General features: G+C 37.0%; 2 protein-coding genes across 2 annotated transcripts; one reads left to right on the top strand and one right to left on the bottom strand.

The window, feature by feature from the left end:
- Nucleotides 1-1,674: 1,674 nt before the first annotated feature.
- LOC101685686 (olfactory receptor 9K2-like) lies at nucleotides 1,675-2,652 on the top strand. Its single transcript, XM_004774741.3, has one exon. It carries the CDS (start codon nucleotides 1,690-1,692, stop codon nucleotides 2,650-2,652), a length of 963 nt encoding a protein of 320 aa, XP_004774798.1. The 5' UTR covers nucleotides 1,675-1,689.
- An 8,391-nt stretch (nucleotides 2,653-11,043) lies between these two features.
- LOC123390011 (olfactory receptor 9K2-like) lies at nucleotides 11,044-11,547 on the bottom strand. Its single transcript, XM_045073223.1, has one exon. It carries the CDS (start codon nucleotides 11,506-11,508, stop codon nucleotides 11,044-11,046), a length of 465 nt encoding a protein of 154 aa, XP_044929158.1. The 5' UTR covers nucleotides 11,509-11,547.
- Nucleotides 11,548-13,475: the final 1,928 nt, after the last annotated feature.

Genomic DNA, 13,475 nt, shown 5'->3' on the forward strand with positions numbered 1-13,475 from the left:
TATATTCCTTAAGTTTACTTGCCCTGACTAAAGAGTGAAAGTCCTCAAACTGATGCAGCTTTGATAAAAAAAAAAGTCATTCATTGTCATGTAAGTATTTGAATATTCATCAGCTTCTATCTCTGCTTCATTAAAAAGGCTAACCAAATATGGAATATATTAAACTACATAACTACTAATGGATATATATATATATATATATATATATCTGTAGATATATCTATAGATACAGATATAGATACAGATATCTAATGGAGCAATAACAGTTAATTTATTTGGGAGGAATAGCAATGACTTGAGTAAAGGAAAATATATTTGGAAGGAGCTTTAGAAACTGTGATATAGGCTTAGTGATATTTTTGATGTTATTAATTTTAACCTAAGAATAACATCTCATTTTTTATTCTATTTTCAAAAATGGCAGTGTGATAATGGAAACTAAATAGATGGAGACAAAAAAGGTAAAAATATTTTCTTATATATTTGTTACTGTTGTTTAATGATTCAAACACTGAGAGGCAATCATAATGGCTACAGCACTGTCATACTCATTAAATGTATTGCTCATATTTTAGGTCTATGTAATACTCTTATTTTAAGTAAAGATGATTATTTAACTTTAATATATTCAGAATAGATATTCAAAATGTGACTACAATTAGACAAAATAATGTTATAACTTGGTATATATTCAGCCAAATTTTGTTTTTTTAATTTTTTTCTTTTTTTATTTTTATTTTATTTTATTTTTTCTTTTTTTACTTTTTCAATTTTTTAACTTTTTTTTATTACTTTCTGTCACCACACAGTACATCATTGGTTTTGATGTAGTGTTCCAAGATTCATTGTCTGTGTGTAACACCCAGTCCTCCATGCAGTATATGCCTTCCTTAATACCCAGCGCTGGACTAACCATTCCCCCCACCCACTTCCCCTTTAAAACCTTCAATTTGTTTCTCCAAGTCAATAGTCTCTCATGATTCATCTCCCCTTCTAATTCCAACCCTTCATTTTTCCCTTCCTTCTCCTAATGTCCTCGTGCTATTCCTTATGTTCCACAAAGAAGTGAAACCATATGATAATTCACTTTCTCTGCTTATTTCACTTACCATAATCTCCTCCAGTCCCATCCATGTTGATGCAAAAGCTAGGTATTCATCCTTTCTTCTGGCTGAGGAATATTCCATTATGTATATGGACCACATGTTTAACCATTCATCTGTTGAAGGGCATCTCCACTCTTTTCACAGTTCGGCTATTGTTGACATTGCTGTTATTTTTATTTTTTTAAGATTTTATTTCTTTATTTTTGGAGGGAAGAGCAGAGGGAATGGGAAAGGCATGATCTCCACTGAGCAGAGACCACTGAGGGTCTCCTAGGACCCTGAGATGATGACCTGAGCCAAAGACACATTTAACAAACTGAGCCACCAAGAGTCCCCCAAATTATGATGTAAATACAGTAACCCAATAACATGTTTCACTGCTTCATAGAATAACCACCTCATAGAACCAGTATTAGCTAATCCAAATTCCTGATTCTTCATGATATTAAAATTATTTTATATGCAATATTTAATTAAGATGTAAATAATTTATTCTACATTAAAGAAAATATTTATGTCACTATAAACAAAGCCCAGATTTCATTTGTTCATTTTACCTTGTACCTCTCAGCAGGTTTCTGCCATGGGTGACAGGGGAACAAGCAATCACACAGAAGTGACTGACTTCATTCTTGTAGGCTTCAGGGTCCGCCCAGAACTCCACATTCTCCTTTTCCTGCTCTTTCTGCTTGTGTATGTCATGATCCTTCTAGGGAATGTGGGGATGATGACCATTATTATGACTGATCCCCGGCTGAACACACCAATGTATTTCTTCCTAGGCAACCTCTCCTTCATTGATCTCTTCTATTCTTCTGTTATTGCACCCAAAGCTATGATCAACTTCTGGTCTGAGAGCAAGTCCATCTCCTTTGCTGGCTGTGTGACCCAGCTCTTCCTCTTTGCCTTGTTCATTGTGGCTGAGGCATTTCTCCTGGCAGTCATGGCTTATGACCGCTTCATTGCCATCTGCAACCCACTCCTCTACTCTGTCCAGATGTCAACTCATCTCTGCATTCAGTTGGTGGCTGGTTCCTATTTTTGTGGCTGCATCAGCTCGATTCTTTTGACCAGTGTGACATTCACTTTGTCCTTTTGTGCTTCCCGAGCTATCGACCACTTCTACTGTGATTACCGTCCACTTCAAAGGATTTCTTGTTCTGATCTCTACCTTCATAAGATAGTTTCCTTTTTCTTATGCAGCATTATTATTTTGCCTACCATAATTGTCATTATTGTGTCCTATATGTATATTGTGTCCACAGTTCTAAAGATGCGCTCCTCTGAGGGACGTAAGAAAGCCTTCTCCACTTGCAGCTCTCACCTAGGAGTCGTGAGTGTACTGTACGGTGCCATCGTTTTTATGTATGTCATCCCTGACAGGTTTCCTGAGCTGAGTAAAGTGGCTTCCTTATGTTACACCTTAGTCACTCCCATGTTGAATCCTTTGATTTACTCCCTGAGAAACAAAGATGTCAAAGAAGCTCTGAGAAAGATTCTAGAGAAAAAAATATTTTTATTTAACTCTATCTTAACAATAATATAACTTAAAGGCCTGAACATTATGACAATTTTGGAAGGCATTGATGCACATAAAGCACTCACAGTTTTGAAATATTTAATTTTAGAAAGTTTATTCCTTTGAATCCCATGTACTTAGAGCTAAAGAGCACATTGGGTGGATTTTTCCTGTTGATTTTAGAGTGAAATGTCTTTCTCTGTACTTTGTCTTCATTTGGGTAAAGATCATGATTGCCATGTAATTGGATTTTAGGGAAAATATATTCCAAGTTTGCTACTGGCACTCAGAGGATGATGTTGAGATATGTTTATCTTGAATTAGGAACAAATGTTATATAAGGTATATAATTGGTGATATAACAAAATATGATAAAATAAGACAGAACAAAATATAAGATTGATCCAAGAAATCTTTTTGAGTACTGGGTGAGAGAAACATATGCTCTAGAGCATACAAAATCCTAAGGGTCACACATTAGTTGCTCAATTATCCAGAAGCTGAATGATTGACACACTTCTTTAATGTTTTCTCTGGCTTAGATCAATTCTTGCAAATCCTCTCTCTTCACAAGAAAACTTTAATGAAAATGAACAAAAAATAAATGTAATTCATTTTTTGTTTTATATGGCTTATTGAGAATTAATTCATCGCATTGATAATTATTGAATTTTGGTGTACTACTTGCCCTATAACATTCCCTACGTTATAAATAATTTCGGTACTTAGCTCACCATGAAATAAGAGGGAAATAGCTAACTAGAGAATTAACATACCATATGGAAATCCACTGAAAAAGACATTTGTAAACACAGAAAGAGTGCAACCTCTTAAGGGGACTGGTCCTAATGATCAGGGAACTTGTCCAAAGCACATTTTTAAAAACAAATAGCATTGACCGCACCTGGTTGGCTCAGTGGGCTGGGACCTCTGCCTTTGGCATGGGTCATGGTCCCGGAATCCTGGGATTGAGCCCTGAGTTGGGCTCTCTGCTCAGCGGGGAGCCGGATTCCCTTCCTCACTCTCTGCCTGCATCTCTGCCTAGTTGTGGTCTTTGTCAAAGAAATAAAAATCTTTTTAAATAAATAAATAAACAAATAGCATTAAGCAACATGAAATAAATAGGCTTCTATACAAAGGGAGAAATAACTATATGGTGAACTTCATGAAGTTTCTTATGCACAAGACAATGAATGAAGGATGAGCTTTTTAAAAGGAAACTAATGGAAATCATTCAAACCTCTATGACAAGTCAAGGCTACTGACCTTAATTCTGTAGACAGAGGTTAGGCATTGGAGATTTTTAGGAAGATAATGCTGTGTTCAAATTGGCATTTTACAAAAACCATACTGGTAGCTTTGTGGAAAATAATTGTTCACAAGGGGAAGATGGTAATGTGTGTGATTGTCCAAGTAAGAGGTTATGATGGTTTTACCAAGGGCAGAATTATTAGGGAGAGTAAAGAAGACACTATTTTTAGAATGGCAGGTAATGTAACCTGAATATTGATCAGGATGGCTGATAAAAAGAGAATGAGGTAGAAAAATAATGACTTCTAATGTTTGAGCATCTCCGACCCAATGTCACCTCATAAATGGTAGAAAGCATAAGAGTAATAATAGTTCATGGTTAACTTCAGAGTTAAGAAAATAGGCTCAGGTGCCAGACAGAGCTTTCAAATTCTGGGTTTGCCAATGTGACTTTGCGCAAGTTACATACTATCTCTGTGTTGTTATTTCCTCCTGTAAAATGGGGTGCATAACAGTATCTAGATCTCAGAGTTACTTGAATGATTATATAAATTTCACATAAAATTGTTTAATCCACATATTTCAGAGCTGTCAGATTTGCCCATTCTTCCTGCTTTCTACACAATTGATGTTAAATCTGAGAGAGGAAAACAGAAACTTTCTCTGCCCCTTTCCCTTCACTCTCTGCCATGACACATCCTCAAGTCTCCAGGTGTCTGCTTTCATTTCCGTAGGAGCTTGAGAAACTGCCTACTACATTATCATTTCAATCTTTACCTTTCCCTCTGGTGACAACTAATGGAAAAGTTTGTAAAATGACCAAAAAGGTAATAGAGCCTCCAATTAAATGCAAAATAGTATCTTATCATCAGATGTGATATCTATTCATCTCTTTACCTATGTCTTTCTCTAAGAATCCTCTCTTATACGTTAACAAAATGTCATCACTTTCTTTCACATTTCTAAAAACACAGATTACTGGGGAAAACGGGACCCACTAAGTAGAAAAACTTCATGAAGATTTCCAAAAAAATGCTCCCTTGCTAAGGTTGTGTCTTCTTTCGTGAAATGAAGGACAAATATGTGTGGGTTGAAAGAGGCATATTTTACCAATCCTCCCCTGGGAATAAAATGCAGACCCCTCAGACAACACCTGAGTCCTATAGTGTAATAAACCTTAAATGAACGATGCTCCTAGCACTTTAAATCTTTGTCCATTGGATACTAGTAATCCTTTATGAAAATGAGAGAAAAAGACCCTGGGACACCAGGGTGGCTTATTCAGTTAAGCGGCTGCCTTTGCCTCGGGTCATGATCCCAGTGTCCTGGGATCGAGTCCCACATCGGGTTCCTTGCTCAGCAGGCAGCCTGCTTCTCCCTCTGCCTCTGCCTGCCCCTCTACCTGCCTGTGCGCTCGCTCGCTCTCTCTCACTCTCTCCCCCTCTGACAAATAAATAAAACTAAAATCATTAAAAAGAAAAAAAGAAGAAGAAAAGAAAAAAGGACCCTAACAATGATATTGACAGTCAAGGGAGAACAACATTCCTCGACAAGCACCATATGCTATACCCCGAACCAAAACCACCACTGGATGCACATATACACATAAAATCAAACAGTAGCATGCTTTCACTCTTGCTCTCTATCTCTCCATCTCTCTCTCTCTCCTACACACAAACACACACACACACACACACACACACACTCCAAGATATCACTGAGAGGGACACCAAGAAAGATCACTGAATATATCATTCCCTAGAAGAATATACATCCAGTGTCCTCCAACTGACTCCTAAAAGAATCCTCAGGCTAAGCTAGAAGCTAATAGACCTTACCACAGAAGATATACAAAGTAATTTTTCACTGCTGACTTTTTTTCTTTCCTGGTATCAAATTTCTGTATTGCTACAGGAATTGCATTCAGGTATATTTTGTTCTCACTCCTGTTAAGAAATTACTCTTCTCATTTTAATTTTCATTCAAGGTGGGTGCCTGTGCTATACAGTGTAGGTTCTGAAATCAGGGATATTGTGAATAAAGCCAATAGGAATATGCACACATCTGTATTTGAGCCAGAGCCCACTCCCACTCCCTCCCTCCAGTTTTCAGCCTAGGGTGATAGAAAGTGCACAGTCAAGTGCAGACAGGCTCCTCTTCCCCTGATCCCACTCAAGGGCTACCATATCACCTTGAGAGGAGTGGGCTGAAAACATTTCTTATTTCTTCCAGCTCCACATTTAGAAGCTCTATTCAAGGCAAGAGTGGCTAAAATGTCTAGAAATCTCTTCCTCTACCCAGGGCCTATTCATAGAATAGAAGCTACCCCAGGCATAACAGGCCAAAAATTACAGGCCTCCAATTCCACTTGCTCCAGTTCAAAAGAGAGAAAATTTTTGCCAAGAGAGATAAGCTTAAAAGATCATGGACTACTGACCTCACCCAGAAACCTGCTCATAAAGCCAAAGTGACACTCTAAGAGAACTAGGCCACTGCTCCTGTTCCAGTTCTAGAATGCTTGAACACAGGTTTCACCTAGAATGAAAAGGCAGGCCATAAGAACAGAGGGCTCCAAAGCTTTCCTCAAGTGAACTGGCTTTATTTGGAATGAAGTGTGGGAACGTTTTAGCATAAATATCTCTCAAACACAATACACACTAGGTAATAAGCAATTAAGAAGGGGCTGGTAGTTCCACGAAAGCAAAAAGCTAACTGTAAACCAACTATAAGATTATCAGAGACAGTGAGGGGAAAAGACAAGAAAGCTACGCTAGGTTTGGAGCAAACCTCAAAGACTGGCCTTAAAGACTATCTTTGCAGAGGGGACCAAAATTGGATTAATTGGATAGTAAAGATATGAAACATAGTAAAAAAAACGTTTGTGTGTTTGTGTGTGTGTGTGTGTGTGTGTGTCCCACAAAGTCTTCAAAGCAATAGAACAAAAAGAATTAGTGGAGTCTCTCTGCTAAGTGGAAAACCTACAGAGGCACATCACTCAATGAAATGATCAGGGAGGACATAGCCAAAGCTAACCCAAAAAACTGCTGACATCCAAGAGTACACACAAGCCTAAGGTTATGCCTCTGAGGTAACACAGAATGCCTCTCAGAGCAAAGAGATTTCAATAATACAGATATAAAAATAAACAGGCAAAAGACAAAAATACAGAAATTATTTCTAAAACATATTCTGGAGTTTAAAGACACAATAAATTGAAAATGTTATATTGTGGGAATCATGCAGTATGTACCCTTTTTGAATTGGCTTCTTTCACTTAGTAATGTGCATTTATAGTTCCCTCATGTCCTTTCACAGCTTGAAAGATTTAGCTCATTTCTTTAGTGCTGAATATTATTCTTTTGTCTGGATATTCCATAGTTTATTATTCATTCACCATTTGTGTGCAGATTCTTATGTGGACACGAGTTTTCACCCTGTTTGAGTAAACATCAAGGAGCACAATTGCTGGATTATGTAGTAACAGTATGTTTAGTTTTGCATGAACCTGAAAAACTGTCTTCCAAAAAGCCTGTGCCACTTTACATTCACAGCAGCAATGAGTGAGGGTGGCTGACCCACCACATCCTTGACAGCATTTGGTATAGTCAGTGGTATTTATTTTGGTCATTCCAGTAGGTATGTAGTAGTACACTGTCTTTTGTCTGTTTTTGAATTAAGATGTTAATTTTTATAGAAGTATAAGGTATAGAGATCTACTAATTACCCTTGCCACCCCCCCACACACATAGCTTTGTCCAGTGTCAACATGCCCCACCAGATTGGTATGCTTATTACAATTGATGAGAATACAATGACACCCATTGTCATCCTGAATCCACAGTTTATTAAGTTTTGTTCCGTTATTCTATTAGTTTATTCTTCCACAATACCAGTTGTCCTGATTATTGTAGCTGTATGGTCGTGTATAGTTGACTTTGGGTAGTGTCAGACCTCTGATTCTGTTCTTCTCCTTCCATACTGTTGGCTTTTCTGGTCTTTTGCTTTTTCATATAAACTTTATTATCTGAAGTTTGTCAATAAATAAAAATAACCAAAAAATAACTCATTGAGATTGCATTGAAAGTATCTCTCAAGTTGGGAAGAAATGATATCTTGACGATGTTAATCTTCCTCTCCATGAATCTTCAGTGGTTCTCCATTTATCTAAGTATGCTTTGAGTTCTTCCATTAGAATTTTATGCTTTTCCTTCTAGAGATCTGGTACATATTTTGTGAAGTTCATTCCTAAATGTCTTATTGTGGTAAGTGATAATATAAACAGCACTGTGATTTCATTTGAAATTCTACTTGCTCAATGAGGGTATATGGAAACCAATTAACTTTTGTATACTAACCATGTATCCTGCAATCTTCCTATCTTTCTTTTTTTAATTAATTTATTTATTTTCAGCATAACAGTATTCATTATTTTTTCACCACACCCAGTGCTCCATGCAATCCGTGCCCTCTATAATACCCACCACCTGGTACCCCAACGTCTCACCCCCCCCCGCCACTTCAAACTCCTCAGATTGTTTTTCAGAGTCCATAGTCTCTCATGATTCACCTCCCCTTCCAATTGACCCCAACTTCCTTCTCCTAACACCCCTTGTCCTCCATGATATTTGTTATGCTCCACAAATAAGTGAAACCATATGATAATTGACTCTCTCTGCTTGACTTATTTCACTCAGCATCATCTCTTCGAGTCCTGTTCTACCCTTCCTATTAGTTTCAGGATGCTATTTTTGTCAATTCTTTCAGATTTTCTACAGAAACAACAATGTCACCTGTGAAAAAAGATGACGTTATTCTTCCTTCTCATTCTCTTTAATCTTTTATAGTAATTGGATATAGCTGCCACAGCAAAACACCAGAGACCGGAGGCCTGAAACACCAACGTCTTTTTCTCCCAGTTCTACAGACTAGAGGTCCATGATCAATGTGTCATAAATAAATATTCTGAGGATTCTCTCCTTGGTTTACAGATGTCTGTCACTGGTTTCCTCTTTACATGGTTGTCCCTCATAGCACATGCATTTCCAGTATCTCTGTGTCCTAATCTCGTCTTATAAAGACACTGGTCAGACTGTATTAAAATCCACTGTAGCAACCTTGCTTTGAAGGTTCTATCTCCAACTATAATCACATACAGAGATACTAGGGGTTAGGCCTTCACATATGACTTGGGAAAACATAATTCAGCCCATATTACTTTTATTTACTTTTTTCTCTACTGCATCACTTAAGAGTTCCAAACAACCACTGAAGAGATGCGGTGAAGGGGGACATCCTTCCCTGATTCCTATCTTAGTGGGGAAGCTTCTATTTCATTAACATTAAATGTGATTTTAGCTGTAGGTTTTTGTAGATATTCTTTTACAAGCTGAGGAAAGGTCCCTCTATTCCTACTTTGCTAAGAATTCCTTTACTTTTTATCTGTTGGTACCATCACCGGAAACATGATACCAGTTCAGACATCGTGAGACACACCTCCTTCCCCTAGTCCCCTCATATTAATCAGTTAATCAGTTCTCTGTATCTAACATAGAAATTTTCAAATCAGCCTTTTTTTTCCACTTACATTGCTACCCTTCAAGCCCACATCAATAACATGAATTGATATAACAGTATACTGACTCCAATCTTAGACTCCCTTTAAATACATGATCCATCTACCTAAGACTTTCCCTAATTGTGAGCACATGCAATCAGGCACCCCACTTTGAAATCTGTATGTTTCTGTTTGACATAAACATCTATGGATTTGAATTGTCTGTGTGAGGTTGTGATTTTCACACTAAATGGTAAGCTCCCTGAAGAATAAAGTTATTTACACCAGAACCCACTACAAAATGTATTACACAGTCAATAAAATTATGAAACAAATGAATATCCAGGGGCATAGATGAGTGAATTTTAGATTACACACTATTTTAATGACCAACTTGCTCCATATCTTTATTCAATATTTCTCACAAAAATCAACACGGGTAAAAATGAATGAAAATCCAAACTGAGGGAATGATTGCCCAAATCTGTTTGCACTATCACTTTGGTATTTATAGTAAGATTTAGCAACTAGCAGTATCTCAGAACAACCTAAAATACCTGATACCCGTAATATAAAATTTTTCAAATTAATGCATATAGCAAAGATTACTTCTGTTTGGTTTCTTATTTCTTTCTCTTGATAAAATACACTTACCATACTTCATTTAAAATGAAAATTGAGGTTAACATGCTAAAAAAAGGTAGTTAGTAAGTGTGAAAATATTACTTTTTAAAAAATAAGTTGGGCATTCAGGCACCTGGGTGGCTCAGTCAGTTGAGTGTCTGACTCTTGGTTTCCACTCAGGTAATGTTCTCATGGGTCATGAGGTTGAGCGCCATGTTATGCTCTGTGTTCAGTGGGGAGTTTGTTTGAAATTCTCTCCCTATGCCTCTGCCCAAACACTCTCTCTCTCTCACTCTCACACTTTCTATCATTTTCAAATTAAAAAAAAAAAAAGCACAAGAAGTAGAAGAAAAAGAAGAAGAAAGAAGTTGGGCATTCCTGTCCATCACTAGTGATTGTGTATATTGCCAGGAGCATTTTTAAACAAACACCAGGCAAAACATTGTTTACACAACAGAATGACATATAAAAGTCAGGTTCAACAACCAACCATTAAAATAAAGGAAATCAATTCTGTGAAACAAAGTCATACTTGAGATAGTGTGAGGTTCATCTTGAAAAATGATCTAATATTCAGTATATATCCCATATCCAGGACATTCAGAGTTAACAGTGTTCCAGGTAACTCACCTTGAAAAAGTTCTCGTATTTCTAATGGAGAAGGATTTTCAGTAATGGCCATGAGGCATATGACAGAAATTGCCACAAAATCAATGGTGGAAAATAAATAAAAATCAAACAATTGTATTTCTCTTCTCTAGAAGTTTCTTTAGCGCTTTTTTGACATCTCTGTTTCTCGGGGAGTAAATCAAAGGATTCAACATGGGAGTGACTAAAGTGTAACATAAGGAGGCCACTTTACTCAGCTCAGGAAATCTGTTTGGAGTGAGACACATAAAAAAAAACGGCACCATACAGTACACCCACGACTCCTAAGTGAGAGCTGCAAGTAGAGAAGGCTTTCTTACGTCCCTCAGAGGAGCGTATCTTTAGAACTGTGGACAGCCATCCACCAACTGAATGCAGAGGCGAGTTGACATCTGGACAGAGTAGAGGAGTGGGTTGCAGATGGCAATGAAGTGGTCATAAGACATGGCTGCCAGGAGAAATCCCTCAGTCACAATGAACAAGGCAAAGAGAAAGAACTGGATCAGACAGCCAGCAAAGGAGATGGACTTGCTCTCAGACCAGAAGTTGATCATAGCTTTGGGTGCAATAACAGAAGAATAGAAGAGATCAATGAAGGAGAGGTTGCCTAGGAAGAAATACATTGGTGTGTTCAGCCGGGGATCAGTCATAATAATGGTCATCATCCCCACATTCCCTAGAAGGATCATGGCATACACAAGCAGAAAGAGCAGGAAAAGGAGAATGTGGAGTTCTGGGCGGACCCTGAAGCCTACAAGAATGAAGTCAATCACTGCTGAGTGATTGCTTCTTCCCCTGTCACCCATGGCAGAAACCTGCTGAGAGACACAAGGTAAAATAAACAAATGAACCCCTTGGTTCTAGCCAGAAATAATCATTACAGACTTAGGACTTAAAGTCCTAAGTGATATACATTTAAAATAAAGGAAATTAATAGTGATCATACATTTTAACTTTATAAAGTTCACTGTCCATTAAATTTAAACCATTGCAACTGATGGTGAATCAAAAGGTTAGTTTTATGTCCCTCTTCATACAAGTGGTGGAATTAGACTTTCTTTCCTCTATATCTAATGCAATTCCTTTCCACCCAAATGCATATGCAAGTATCACTTCTGTGTATGTTTCTGAATCATGATTTAATTGGAATTGGAAGAAATTGGAGTAACTGGAAGAATGCACAAATAATTTAATAGAATAATATAGTTAGAAAACATAACTTCGAGTCTTTACATTACAAAGCAGCAGATATAAAGAAAGTGATCGAATTTAAAAATGACATAAGAGGTACAATTATTTTTTGTGGGCAATGGAAATTCTGAATTCTGTTGTAAGTTATTTACTCACTAAGATCAAGGTTCTGCACAAAAAAACACAAATGTTACTAGGACTCAAATACTAGTATTTCTTTCCCAGGTGGGCCTCCGCAGCACCTTCACAATGATCATTTCCCTGCATTTCTTCAGCCTGCAGCACAGAGTTTGTTGTTTTATTTTTTTTCTTTTTAAAATTTTTTTTATTTCTTTTCAGCGTAACAGAATTCATTGTTTATGCACCACACCCAGTGTTCCATGCAGTATGTGCCCTCCATAATACACACCACCTGGCTCCCCCAACCTCCCAACCCATGCCCCTTCAAAACTGAAGAGGGTTGTTCTGATAACAAACCTTGGCCATCACACACATTGGCTCAAAGAAACACATTTGCCATTACAATTAGGCATTACTTTATATAAGGTAAGAGCTATCACATGCTCCTTTATTTATTGGTTTTTGTTGTTGTTGTTTTGTTTTGTTTTTCTGATTCTTATTTTTAATTTTTTCAATTTATTTATTTTCAGAAAGACAGTATTCATTATTTTTTCACCACACACAGTGCTTCATGCAATCCATGTTTTTTGGTTTTTTTGTTTGTTTGTTTGTTTTCTTTTTAAAAGAAGACCTACAGGTAGTTTAGATGGAAGAATTACTTTGGAAAATGATACTGAAAGAAGGAAAGAAATAAGGAAAGGAAGGAAGGAAGGGGAAAAAAAGAAGAAGGAAAGAAAGAAAGAAAGAAAGAAGAAAGAAAGAAAGAAAGACCAAACAAAAATATATATGAGGGATTGCTGATTGCATTCTTATTTACCTGGGATATGACTTTCACAGCCATCATACCTCATTTACTTGACAGCTCAACTAAGGATTTGAACTGGTTGTGTTAACAACATGGTCAGTCCTTCTGTCTCCTCAGGGCCCTCTATGCACGGTTCTGCCTAAGTAACAATAATAACAACAATAATGGAGCACTTTTTACACAACCGCCACTCTTCTAAATGCATTTGACCACTTATTTTAATCCATACAACAATAATATGAGGTGATTACTATCCTACTCTCTAGTTTACACATAGGAAAAGATAAAGATAAGTAAAGTCTGTTGAGAGCCACCTGTTAGGGTCAGACGTGACATTTGTAGTCAAAAACCCAGGCTGCAGAATCCATGCATCCTTAATCACTGCAGATTACTGCCTTTTATAATAATCTATTGCAGTTCCTTTACCTGATTTATCTCTATTTATACTTTGGACTTATTAAATTTTCTTGTCTGCAAAGTAAATTCTCCAATCTTTCAACCTCGGTTTAAACACATCTGCATATATCATGCTCCTTAGGCCAGCAGCTATTATCACCATATTACCACCATATTTTAATATTAATATTGAATATTAATAAGTTCTTCCTTAAGATCAAAACTTCAATTTGTCCTCATGCATGTACGCACAATGTTCTG

Source organism: Mustela putorius, unplaced genomic scaffold (genome assembly GCF_011764305.1).
Source record: "Mustela putorius furo isolate JIRA1106 unplaced genomic scaffold, ASM1176430v1.1 tig00537227_pilon_pilon_pilon, whole genome shotgun sequence".
Taxonomy (NCBI): domain Eukaryota; kingdom Metazoa; phylum Chordata; class Mammalia; order Carnivora; family Mustelidae; genus Mustela; species Mustela putorius.